This window comes from Procambarus clarkii, chromosome 62, assembly GCF_040958095.1.
Source record: "Procambarus clarkii isolate CNS0578487 chromosome 62, FALCON_Pclarkii_2.0, whole genome shotgun sequence".
In the NCBI taxonomy this organism is placed as follows: Eukaryota; Metazoa; Arthropoda; class Malacostraca; order Decapoda; family Cambaridae; genus Procambarus; species Procambarus clarkii.
This window is the reverse complement of record NC_091211.1, coordinates 15,551,361-15,564,775: the sequence shown is the minus strand read 5'-3', so window position 1 is coordinate 15,564,775 and position 13,415 is coordinate 15,551,361. Positions and strand designations below refer to the sequence as shown.

Sequence of the window (13,415 nt, the reverse complement as noted above, 5' to 3'; positions counted from 1 at the left end):
GTGCTCTCTAGAGTGGAGTACTGCTGCACAATGACAGCCCCTTTCAAAGCTGGAGAAATTGCTGACCTGGAGAGCGTGCCGAGATGGTTTACTGGTAGAATCCACTTAGTAAAGCATCTAAACTATTGGGACCAACTAAATCTGTATTCTCTTGAGCGCAGGCGGGAGAGATACATAATAATTTAAACATGGAAAATAGTAGAGGGGCTGGTCCCAAACCTGCACACATAAATAACATCACATGAGACCAGAAGGCATGGCAGGATGTGCAGAATACCCCCGTTGAAAAGCAGAGGTGCAACAGGTACTCTGAGAGAGAACTCTTATCAACATCAGAGGAGCGAGGCTGTTCAAAACGCTTCCACTACACATAAGGGGCATAACTAGCCGACCCCCACAGTGTTCAAGAGAGAACTTTACGAACACCTCCAAAGGATACCTGATCAACCAGGCTGCGAGCAGCTGCATCCAACAGCCTGGTCTTGATCTTCTCCTCAAGAAGATCAAGATCTGGTTGACCGGGCCGCGGGGTCGCTAAGCCCCCGAATCACCTCAAGGTACCTCAAGGTAAGGCTTTGCAATCCTGGTGAAGAACTAATGGTAAGACAATTAATACTTGACAACTCATGAGAAATTGACATAATGGCACTGGAGGTATTGGGTATCAGGATGATTAATACAGTAATTATTAATGCCCACAGTCCACCAGTAAGCAACAGTTGAATAAAGGAAGAGCTATATGCCAGAAGATAGGATCTTATAATGATCGTGAGAGAGATTATAGTAACGGCAGATAAATATATATCACATTGTCGGTACTGTACTTGGTGACTTCAATTTGAAATCAGTAAACTGTTAAGCCAACAAAACAAGAATGGAGAACATTTGGATTGGCAGATTCATAAGCCTCATCCTGTAGACATTCATGTAACAATGTGTTAAACAGGCCATGAGAATGCAGGAACGAGATGATTCATCAATGCTGTATTTTATAAGTACTCAGAAAGAAGAGATAGTTGACATTCAGCCTTTTCTTTCCTTGGGTAAGTGACCATGTCTTTTCAGAAATCAAATACAGTATACAACATGTTATAATCTAGAAGAGAATGGTAACAGTCTGAGAAGAGACTGTTGGTAAGTCTCCGTGGTGTAGTGGTAAGACACTCGCCTGGCGTTCCGCGAGCGCTATGTTATGGGTTCGTATCCTGGCCGGGGAGGATTTACTGGGCGCAATTCCTTAACTGTAGCCTCTGTTTAACGCAACAGTAAAATGTGTACTTGGATGAAAAAACGATTCTTCGCGGCAGGGGATCGTATTCCAGGGACCTGCCCGAAACGCTACGCGTACTAGTGGCTGTACAAGAATGTAACAACTCTTGTATATATCTCAAAAAAAAAAAAAAAAAAAAAAAAAAAAAAAAAAAAAAAAAAAAAAAAAAAAGTGGAAAAAATAGACTCATGAGAGAACACTTTGATGAAGTCTGCCAGTTTTTTAATGAATTTAATAAGAAATATTTGTTAGGAAGTATGCTAAATTTTAATGGGAGATTATGATGAAAGTACAACAAATTTTATACCAAAGCAGATGGAGAATTATAATAGTATGATAGACTGGGCTCTATCATACCTATATTTGAAACTGTGTATGGAGTCCTAGCCTCCACCACATCACTTCCTAGTGCATTCCATTTATTAACTACTCTGACACTGAAAAAATTCTTTCTAACGTCTCTGTGGCTCATCTGGGTACTAAGTTTCCACCTGTGTCCCCTTGTTCATGTTCCACCCGGTTCATGTTCCACCCGGTTCATGTTCCACCCGGTTCATGTTCCACCCGGTTCATGTTCCACCCCGGGAGCCGGTCGGCCGAGCGGACAGCACGCTGGACTTGTGATCCTGTGGTCCTGGGTTCGATCCCAGGCGCCGGCGAGAAACAATGGGCAGAGTTTCTTTCACCCTATGCCCCTGTTACCTAGCAGTAAAATAGGTACCTGGGTGTTAGTCAGCTGTCACGGGTTGCTTCCTGGGGGTGGAGGCCTGGTCGAGGACACTAAAAAGCCCCGAAATCATCTCAAGATAACCTCAAGATAACCCATGCTGAAAAGTTTGTCTTTGTCCACCCTGTCAATTCCCCTGAGAATTTTGTAGGTAGCTATCATGTCTCCCCTTATTCTTCTGTTTTCCATGGATGTGAGGTTCAGCTCCTTTAGCCTTTCCTCGTAGCTCATACCTCTCAGTTCCGGGACGAGTCTGGTGGCATACTGCTGAATCTTCTCTAACTTAGTCTTGTACTCTCCTATTTGTGCTTGCGGGGGGTTGAGCTTTGGCTCTTTGGTCCCGCCTCTCAACTGTCAATCAACTGATGTACAGATTCCTGATCCTACTGGGCTCTATCATATCTACATTTAAAACTGTGTATGGAGTCAGCTTCCACCACATCGCTGCCTAATGCATTCCACCTGTTAACTACTCTAACTCTGAAAAAGTTCTTTCTAACGTCCCTGTGGCTCATTTGGGTACTCAGTTTCCACCTATTTCCTCTTGTTCGGGTACCACCAGTGTTGAATAGTTTATCCTTGTCTACCCTGTCAATTCCCCTGAGGATTTTGTAGGTAGTGATCATGTCTTCCCTCGTTCTTCTGTCTTCCAGTGTCGTAAAGAGCATTTCCCGCAGCCTTTCCTTGTAACTCATGGCTCTTAGTTCTGGAACTAGTGTAGTGGCATACCTCTGAACTTTTTCCAGCTTCATCTTGTGCTTGACAAGATACGGGCTCCATGCTGGGGCCGCATACTCCAGGATTGGTGTTACGTATGTGGTATACAAGATTGTGAATGATTCCTTACACTGGTTCCTGAAGGCTGTTCTGATGTTAGCCAGCCTCGCATATGCCGCAGTCGTAATTCTTTTTATGTACTCAATTTATTAGCCCACATTTATTTAAATAAATAAATAAATAAATAAATGTGGGCTTCAGGAGGCAGGTTTTGGTGTGATATCAATTCCTAGATTTTTTCTTCCGTTTCATTAAATACTTCATCTCCTATTCTGTATCCTGTGTCTGGCCTCCTGTTTCCACTGCCTGGTTTCATTACTCGGGTTAAACTTTAGCACCCATTTGTTGGACCATTCGAGAGAAACGAGTCTATACCCTCTGTGAGATCATTTCCTCTTAATTACTCAACACAAAGCTGCTATTAAGACAAAGAACACTACCTTTCCAAAAAAAGCGGTGGGTTTTCTGAGGAAAAGAAAACGTATGTCTGCAAGCTCAGTCTAACCGCCCAAGCTGCGCGCGCAACGAGCTGATGTTATATACGCTCTGCCTACAGACTGGGTGGCCTTCCGGGAGACATCTCCCGTCACGCAGGGTGCAGTTGCGCCTCCACAGATCTCCAGTATCATCTTTTGATACTGGTAATGGCTCAAAAGGGCCACCACTTACGGGCTATTCATGCCCGTGCCACCTCTTGAGTGGCTTAATCTTCATCGTTGTTGTTGTTGTTTCAGATTTAGCTACTCAGGACGAAGTGTCCATGTAGCACGAGCTATGGTGAGCCCGTAATTGAGTTTGGTTATACATGATAACCTTTTTCCTGTGATATTTGGGTTAAAGTTTAAAATGGAGGAGGGGATTTCTCCTTTTTCCCTGATTATTTATTGCTTCTGTTTTAGTGCACTGGTTTTAATCTTGTTTTATTAACATTATCTTGGTGGCGGATATAGATGCAGAATGCTCACTAATGAGTCCCATTCCTCAACAGCTTTTCTAATCATTGTAGTCGCGGTGGAATGTGCATCTAATGCAGCTGCTGTCGTTGGATTAATGTTGAGTTTGATGCGCAGGGGTTCAGTAGCTTCACATTCCAGTAAATAGTGCAATAGTGGCGCCTCTGCTTCAGTTTAACAGATGTGACACTCTTTAACTATTGGGTTCATTACCTCCCAGCAGCACTTGTAACCAAGTCTGAGTCTGTGTATGGCTACTGCAATGTCTCTGGATATCTTTTTGCCAGGCTTGAAAGAGGAGTAACCAGTGGCTTGTTCGTACCATATCGCAGTGGATCTTCCTTCCGCTACTTTGGCTCTGTGGCGACTTTTGATAGTTGAGAATATTTTCTTCTTGATTTGCTCCTTTGTCTGTGAGAAACTTGGAGGTATTTGAACCTGTACAACAGGTAGAGCAGTGGCAGTTTTTGCTAGTGAGCCTGCCTTTTCATTACCATCTATGCCAGGTATGCCAATATGACTTGGTATACAATTTAGGGTGATTGACAGCCCTCGATTATGGGCTTCTTTTCCTATATGTTGAATTTCTGTGAGGAGCTGTATATTATCTCTGTCTTTAACATGATTGGGAAGGTCATTCCACATTCTGGGTCCCTTGATTTGTAGAGCATTTCTAGTTTAAGTCGTGCTCTTGGAATATCAAAAAGGTATTTGTTTCTGGTGTGGTGCTCATGGGTTCTGTTACTGTACAACCTTCTAGGAAGGTTTTAAGGTCAGGATTGCCATTACAGTTCAGCTTTTCAGCTCTTTTCCAAATTAACGCTATTTGAGCGTTAATTCAAATGTTTATTCAGGTAAAGTACATACATGCAAGAGGTGATACAAAAAATGATAGTTTTATAGATAGAGCTAGTACATACAAGAAAAGAAGAGAAAATCTTCTTGGAGAATATCAATTAAGTACAGTATATCATGAACTATAACTCAAAGCCTGCTTGAAACTTGGCCGAATCGCTGTGCTTGCTAGTGGCTGTACAAGAATGTAAGAACTCATGCATATATAAATAAAAAACTAAATAAATAAAATAAATAAAGATTATGTAAAATAAATAAAGACCACGTAAGATCCCCGAAGGGTCGCTGACGCCCAACAGGTGGCAGCAGCGGGGCCTGTGACGTCACTTTCCCGTCTTGGTGGTGTCGTGTAGACTTGTTTACATTCTGCTTCCTTACTCTGGCCCCTACACTCATCGCGCACATTTAAAATTGGTAAATATTATTTGGTTATATTAATCTGTCTTGTTACTTGTCATATGGGCAAAGAATTATTTTTATCTGTTGAAAGTAAGGTGTCAAGAATGGTCATTAACATCGCTGATGTATGGTACGTGGAGTTTGTGTGAAGGTTTTCTTCTGATTACTGCACATTTAACATCATCTCGTATAACAGCGGTAAACAAATATCCTCTAAAATGTTCTTATTAGCCAATAAAGATTGCAGTCATCTGAAGGAGAAAATCACGCAAACCACGTATCATAAAAAAGAGATTGTTAATAAATTGATTACCTGAATTTACCTGATGGTCACTTAACACCAGTGACCTCGACGAGAACAGGACGCCGGCGGCTTGTCAAAGGTTTCCCCCATTTGCCATTATGATTTTCCTCAGCCGGATTTTAAAATTTAAGAGTTATTGAGCATGAAACCGTTGCTCCTTGTTTGTGTTACATCTGACCTTTTGAAGTTGCCTGGATCAACATCCTCCAAATTGTTCACTACTTTAAAGGTTTCAGTGAGATCTGCCCTGTCATGTCTAGTCTGCAGTATTGTTAGCCCTGTGGCCCTTGACCGTTCCTGATACAAGAGATGACTTGGCTCTGGGAGGGTTTTTGTCCCCCGATGTTGCACTTTCTCCAAAGCAGCCATGTCCTTCTGAAGATGAGGTACAGTATAGGAAGCACGCCCAACCATTCTATCCTGCACGAGATTCAAACCCAGAATTCTCGATTGTGAGTTGAGAAGAAACCCAACTGTACTACCGGGACCCTTCACCCTTTAAGTCTAACATTACTTTTAAATACTGTAACATAAATGTTGTGTAGTTCTTTACTTAAATATGAAGGGAGTTCCCCCTCATTATTAACAAGGCATGTTTGTGTAGATCAAGTTGTTCTTGGTATTGTCAAAGAGGTATTTATATATTATGTGATGTTCATAAGTTCTGTCACATCTATTTAGAAGGAATTTCAAGTCTTGAGTATTGTGAGTACAGATAATTTCAACTGGGTTCAAGGCATGGGACAGAGAATGATACTTGGGTGCTGATCATTATCTGTGCCCCTCTTTACCTAGCAGTAATTGAGTACCTGGTTGTAAACTGATTGGTAGATTTGATTCCAGGGAAACTGAAAGGATAAAGCAAGCTCTAACCCTTCCTTACCCTGAAAGGTTAAGGAAGAAGGGTGAGCTCTATTCCTGTTATCTTGAGAGCTTGAGATGATTTCGCGATTTTGGGACCCGGTCCTTGACCAGGCCTCTTTTTTTTTGTTACACACTCCCAGGAAGCAACCCCGTAGGAGCTGTCAAATTACCAGGTACCTATTTACTGCTAGGTGAACAGAGGCATCAGGGTGAAAGAAACTCCCCATTTGTTTCCGCCTCCTCCGGGAATCAAACCCGGAACCTCAGGGATACGAATCCTGAGCGCTGTCCACTCAGCTGTCGGGCCCCTTGACAAGATTGCTGGTAAAAAGTAGTCTGCTCGTGTACCCACCTGTAAAATAAACCAAAAATAGTGGACAAGATAATATTTATAGATGTAAACATATACTTTATACTGTATAATTTATATTTTTTCTTCCTCCATTAAGTTGTTCACCATAATTTTCTTTATTGCATTTACAAAAATGCTCTTATAGAAATCATGGCGATGATGCAAGAACGAAGTATTGATGAGCAGGAGTCGGAAGCTGATATTGGAGCTGCTGGGCCATTGCTTATACATACACTTGAGGTATGTAATTACTACTGCATTATATATAATGATTAACCCCTGAACAGCACAATACATAACATACAGTATATGATTGGAGTAACTGTCACAAAATGGTGCAATTCACATGTATATGATTTGCATGTTTAAAATAGTTAAAATAGTCCTGTACATACATAGAGCTCACATATGCTTCCTCAGACCACCAGTAACCACCCCTTCATCTTGATTAAAAAATCCCGAGTCCCTCACTTTCCTTCTAGTGCCTTTGTAAGAAAATGATGACCATTGTTTGGCAACGACCATCCAGTCTCTTAATGTTTAGGGCAGTTCATAGAGAAGACACTAAACTTTTAGCAACAGCAAATGAGTGATTACCATGTATATATTTGAGACAAAATGTGTGCGCTATGCATTTTTAAAATTTAGGCTTATAATATATATATACATGTATTATTATGAATAAGTATGTGGGTGTCTATATATCTGTACATGTGCTTGTATATCCATACATGCTTATATTTTCAAAGTTTTACATAATAGACAGTAACTTTGACACACAAATATATTACATACATAATAGACATACAAATTACATACATAATTGACAGTAACTTTGACACACAGTGGGATAGCCTAAGCATCTTGATACCAATTAAAACATTGATTTAAGTGAGTTCGTCACTTACACATGACCTAATGAGTTCCTTCCTCATGTTTGGTAATTTAGTTACATAGGGAACATCCTTGGATAATTCCCATGGCTTCATTTTGCATTTTTTCAGGCACGAGTAAGCAGGGGTACAGCATAATATATTTAAAATCTGCATCTCCCTCTGTATTTTTTTTTTTTTTACTGCAAAATTAGAATTTGTGAGCCTAATTCATGCTTCATAGTATGAAGCCACCAGTCTCCTCCACTGGTGGGCAGATTTGATATAATGTTGAGGGCTTTATTTAATGAAGATTTAGATATTTTAGGATTCATTATATTTTAAAGGTCTTGATTAGATCAACCCTGTCATGTTTTAATTGCAGAGTAGTTAGTCCTGTGGCTGTGAACCTTACCTAGTTTAAGCATTGACTTAGTTCTTTAATGATTTTTATATCTGTGTAGTGCATTTTCCAGTGTAGTTATGTATCTATATGTGAGGCTCTGACTTAGAGAATATTTTTTGGGTTGAATAAATATAATACTCAATTAACCACTGCATTGCTCTGCATTAAAATACGACTTCCCCGTGGTGCGCCGAAAATAAATTCTTTCCAAAAAATTATTTTCTCTTATATTGTTAAAATGCAGTCTCTGATCATGGGAAACTAAAAAAAATAATATTGTATGTGACATACAGTACTTTAGCCGTGATGGAGCTGGGAAGTTGAACAAATTATGGGCGGTGAGCGATGGAGAGCTCGGGGTCACTCGACCCCGCCACCCCGTGGGGCAGCAGTTGCTGGGAATATAATGTTTCACACTTATTTTGATGTTTCTCATTCATTTCTTCTGGGTTTTTTTTCCTGTAATATTATTCAAAAGTGTGTAATTTGTGGAATTTATATAGTTCAATGTGTGGAACATCGCTATGCTCAAAATTATGGAGCTCATATATGTGACATATATATTATATTCTACGATCAAACAGTGTTTTTGCTGTTATTACACTATATACACACACACATTGTATATACCTATCTACATGTGTTCACCATAACGAACCACTAAGTTGGTATGGTGAGCCCAAAACAACAAGAGTGGGCTGCCACACCCAGCCAGCCCTCCCTCACTCCATCAACACCTAAATTGCCAACATTCGTACTCCCACAATACTGTTTGTGGGTTTATTATGCTATATACACATGTTATATATAAGTATCATACATGTGATATATAAGTATCATACATGTGATATATAAGTATCTACATGTTTTGCTCACTGTAACTGTATAACTAAGCTGGTATGGTGTCCAAACAACATAGTGGCAACAAAAAACTTCATGATAAGTCACACAGCCAGCAGATGACAGCCTCACTCCCTCCCTCCCTCCCTCAGCACACCTCCCTCACCAAAATGGCTTCTCCCAACATACTCCTTTTGCTGCTATTACACTCTATACACACATTATATATATAAGTACAGTATCTACATTTGTATTCACCATAGTGAACCACTAAGCTGGTATGGTGATTCCAGACAATAACATGTTGCCACACCAACACGTGGCAACATGTAGGTGGTGGAGGCCAAGACCGTCAGTCATTTCAAAGCGTTATGACAAAGAGTGCTGGGAAGACGGGACACCACGAGCGTAGCTCTCATCCTGTAACTACACTTAGGTAATTAAACCAGCAAGCAGATGACATTACATCGACCCTCCCTCCTTGCCAAGATTACTCCTACCACCATACTATGCACATTGCTAATTCTTACCACAATCCTGCTATTATCAGAATCCTGGTCAAAAAATCCTGTAAATGAATAATTTTCCACAAGTTTATTTTGTAAAGGAACATGAGAAGTCGTTTGAACAATCTTAGATGGACAAAATAATGGCAGTGCTGTGGCTAGCACTGTGAAGATCTTGAACAGCATTGATTCACTGATATCTGAACATTGTACACAGTCTTTATCACAGTCAGACCCTTCTGTAATACTCGGTACTATCATGGCTAAATAACACTGTACCAGATACATACATATTTTTACATTTTTAGGCAATGCTGTTGTCACAAGCTGAACAGCAGTGATGTTAACTCATGCTGCGTATGCCAAGGGGAATTCACCTTCCATTATAATATCAGGCAGTGATGACTTTTCTGGGGTACTTTCTCTCCTACATTTTGGCTGCATACCAGTAGGACCTGCTTATGGCTCACTGCTTGGTTTTTCTCACTAAAAACCTGTCTAGCGACACTTGTTTTTTTCCTATGTTGTAACACTTGTCTGAAGTGAGACATCACATTGTCATTAAAAAGTTTAACACAATGGCCTGCTACAATTTGATTTGGGTGAGCCTTTTCAACAAAGGTTTAGGTTGAACTTTACCACTGACTTTCTTGGGCCCCATGGCATGATATATAATGAGAACTTTTATGTTGAAAAGCAAAAAAGCAGGCAAACAATGAAATTTTTCACAAAGAATTCAAGCACGGCTGCAGTCGTCATTATACAGAATAGACTTGTAAACAAACTAAAAATGCCTCGCCTCGCGCCCCCAGCACCACGCGCTTCTTCGGCCCAAACACACGTTTGGGTCGAACAGATGTTTTTCAAGTAAACCGTCGTATACCAAAAAATTTGTGCTCTAGGGCAGTCGTCAGCTGAGGTTCCAACTGTAATTATTGTCTTGTATTATTGTGTAATTTTTTCAGCGAGTTACATTAAATAAATAAATGTGTGTGTGAAAAGCATGTCAACAAAGTTATTTATTATACTTTATTTTATTAATTTTATGAAACTGGGAAGCAAAGTAATGCTGGTATTCCTGTTTTATTCAGCAAAATGGAATATCTGTGGCAGACATAAAAAAATTGGAAGAAGCTGGTTACTATACCGTAGAGGCTGTAGCTTTTGCCCCAAAGAAGGCCCTCCTTGGTATTAAGGGAGTTAGTGAGGCTAAAGCAGACAAAATACTGGCAGAAGCTTCTAAACTAGTACCAATGGGCTTCACTACTGCAACAGAATTTCATCAGAAACGTGCCGATTTGGTGCAGGTAAGTTGTAATGACATTCTCCTGCAGATTATTAATGAGACATTGATTTTTCCTCAGGGAGCTTCTGAGTGTCTAAGTTAGTAAGTTGATTTTTCATATTAACTCTGTTTTTTTTTTTTATGAAATATATCCAAGCAGTGCATCAACTAATTTCCTTCAGATTTATGCCCAAAATGTTTTACATACTACAGTAGTGGCTTTATTAAATATTTATTTTATGTAGCAACTATTTAACCACTGTACTATGTTTTGTAGTTGTTAAATAAAGTACTGTACAGGGGTATTATTATTATTTATTAAACACAACTATACTACATACTACACCTTGACATTGTGTAGTATGCTGGATTAATTTAGTAATATAGATGCATTGTTTGACAATTGGCCAAATGTTATTGTTACTTCATATGCAACATTTAGTTCTTTCCTAGTAAATACTAGAATATTTATTCACAATCATGCTAATTTCTTCTCCATTATGAATTAAATGGACTAAACTTGATTTCAGGAACCTAATTTTTTCATAAAAATTTATCTGGTATAATTGAAAGTATTTTTAGGATATAGCTTCCCTAGCAACACTAAGCTCATAATTAGCCTTTCCTTTATTTCTTTTCTGGGTGGAGCCCCATCAGCTCCTCGGAGCTATCCAGGCTGAATGGATATGTATAGCTTTCTGGCATCAGTCAATGTGCTTGGTGTTCATGCGTACCAGGGACCATGAGCCAGAACCTGACTCCCTCAGAAGAGGCATGAGGAACAATGGCATATAGAAACCCCCTGAGGTTGGGAGCATTCTATGTCTGCCATCGACCAAAACAGGCACCCAGAAAGGTAGGCGCCCCAAAACAAATCTCTATTCTGGTAAAACTATTGCTAACAAAAGCCGAACAAGTGGACAGAACTTCCCAAACGAAAATTAGCAAACAAGCATGACGTCATCATGTTGCCACGCCGCCGTCTGCACAACCCCCCCCCCCTCCCCCTCCCTCCCCGGGAGGGAGAAGGGAGAGCCCCAGACCCCTCGCATCAGCTACCCAACACCAGTTCTTGGCTGATGGGTGTCTGGTGTGGTCATGTGCCTCTGGCTCCAGAATTCTTTGCTCTCAGTCCTGTCTGGTAAGTCTAGCCAGCCTGTAGCCTACCCCCGGGCTCACGACATTCGTAAGTTTGCTGCTTTGTTTTTGGCAACATGTCCTGGGTTGACATTCAGGCCTGGGGTTTTAGAAGGTCGAACAGGGTCCTGGCAGCTCGCTACCTGGTGAATGTCCCTGGGCCTAGTTGGGCCTGCGTTACATTGGGTTGGCGGTTGCGGCCAGTTGTCTCGACTTTGCGTTGAGGAGTGAGGACGGACTGCCTCCCGAGGTAAGTCCCTTGATTTCCTTCTCTTTGGGTAGTTAGCTCCGGGGAGCCAATGGGTCTCCCCCCAGAAAACCAGTTTTGAATGTACTGTAATGAAACACCATTTTCTGGGCGAGTCCTGGAGGCTCCCCAGCATCCCTCCCTTCCTTCGGTCGGCGGTGTTTTTTCGTATGTTTTGACATCCAGCCTAAGAACTAGTGTTGGGTAGTCGGTGCGAGGGGTCTGGGGCTTCCCCTCCCAGGGAGGGGGGGGTTGCGCAGACGGCGGCGCGGCAACATGCTAATTTTCGTTTGGGGAGTTCTGTCCACTTGTTCGGCTTTCGGTAGCAATAATTTTACCAGAATAGGGATTTGTTTTGGGGTGCCTACCTTCCTGGGTGCCTGTCCTGGTCAATGGGAGACATAGAATGCTCCCAACCACAGGGGGGGGGGGTTCTATGGGCCATTGCTCCTCGTGCCTCTCCTGAGGAGGCCAGGTTCTGGCTTGTGGTCCCTGTTAGGCAAGAACTCCAAGCACATTGACTGATGCCAGAAAGCTATACATTCAGCCTGGATAGCTCCGGGGAACCTCTGGGACTCGCCCAGAAAATGGCGTTTCATTACATTCAACGCTGGTTTTTTATTATAATAATAATAATAATAATAATTATTATTATTATTATTATTATTATTATTATTATTATTATTATTATTATTATAAAGTTTGCCACACTACATATTACATGAGCCATGGTGCTGCCCAAAAAGGTGCACTTACTTGCACTCGGTGCTTATTTTATGTGCTTATTTTATGTTATTATGCTTATTAATAAATTTATTTATTTATTTATTTATTATGCTGTATATTTTGCTCAGAAATCATTTTTGCTTCATGAATGCATTTTGGTTAGTTACTTCTCAGAATTAAAGAGAAAAAATCGGAGATGACAAAACTTTGTTAAATTTGTGTAAGGATATGCATTGCTTTGTACTTGCGTGTGTGTGTCTTATTACAATACAGTACTGCAATTGTAAGTTCTAGCGTAAATTTGAAATACAGTACTGTGTAATCGTATTTTTGCAGGAACATTTTGAACTGGTGCTATTTACTTACTTAATGCATGACAAATAACAATGAAATTTAGTTTACCATTACAGAAACCCTTGAAATTTATTCATGTATTTCTAATTTCCCTGATCATTAATATACACAGTTATATCATACTGTGTGTTATATTTTAGCTGACTACAGGCTCAAAAGAGTTAGACAAACTATTAGGAGGTGGTATAGAGACTGGTTCCATCACTGAAATGTTTGGAGAGTTCCGCACTGGCAAGACTCAACTTTGCCACACACTAGCTGTTACCTGTCAGGTGAGCATTATTGATGTAATATAAATAAAATATTTCATGACTATGAATTAATGATATGTATTGTATTAACATTTTTGCATTGTGAAAAAAACCTTGTATCATTGTGTGTAACTTTTATCTATATGCAACTTTAAGAAAAAATGTGATAAGATTAATGTTTAGAGAATTAGTATGATAGGTATAAATGGCTAGGAGGCAGGGCATAAAGAGTTAGATCTCGCTTCCTCGTAGTCACTTACAGTATAGGTAAGTCCTGAATATTTAGCTAG

At 40.4% G+C, this 13,415-nt stretch overlaps 1 protein-coding gene across 2 annotated transcripts in view; it reads left to right on the top strand.

Annotated features, from left to right (window-relative positions):
- Positions 1–4,892: 4,892 nt before the first annotated feature.
- spn-A (RAD51 recombinase homolog spn-A) overlaps positions 4,893–13,415 on the top strand; it is a 32,973-nt gene continuing 24,450 nt past the window's right edge. The window contains exons 1-5 of one of the 2 annotated variants that reach the window (XM_045755511.2): positions 4,958–4,996; positions 5,515–5,671; positions 6,647–6,741; positions 10,217–10,432; positions 13,015–13,146. In XM_045755511.2, the coding sequence (XP_045611467.2) occupies positions 6,652–6,741; positions 10,217–10,432; positions 13,015–13,146 (438 nt within the window). In that variant the 5' untranslated portion in view covers positions 4,958–4,996; positions 5,515–5,671; positions 6,647–6,651. Of the gene's footprint in view, positions 4,997–5,514; positions 5,672–6,646; positions 6,742–10,216; positions 10,433–13,014; positions 13,147–13,415 lie in introns of both variants that reach the window. The other variant, XM_045755510.2, reaches the window with a different exon arrangement.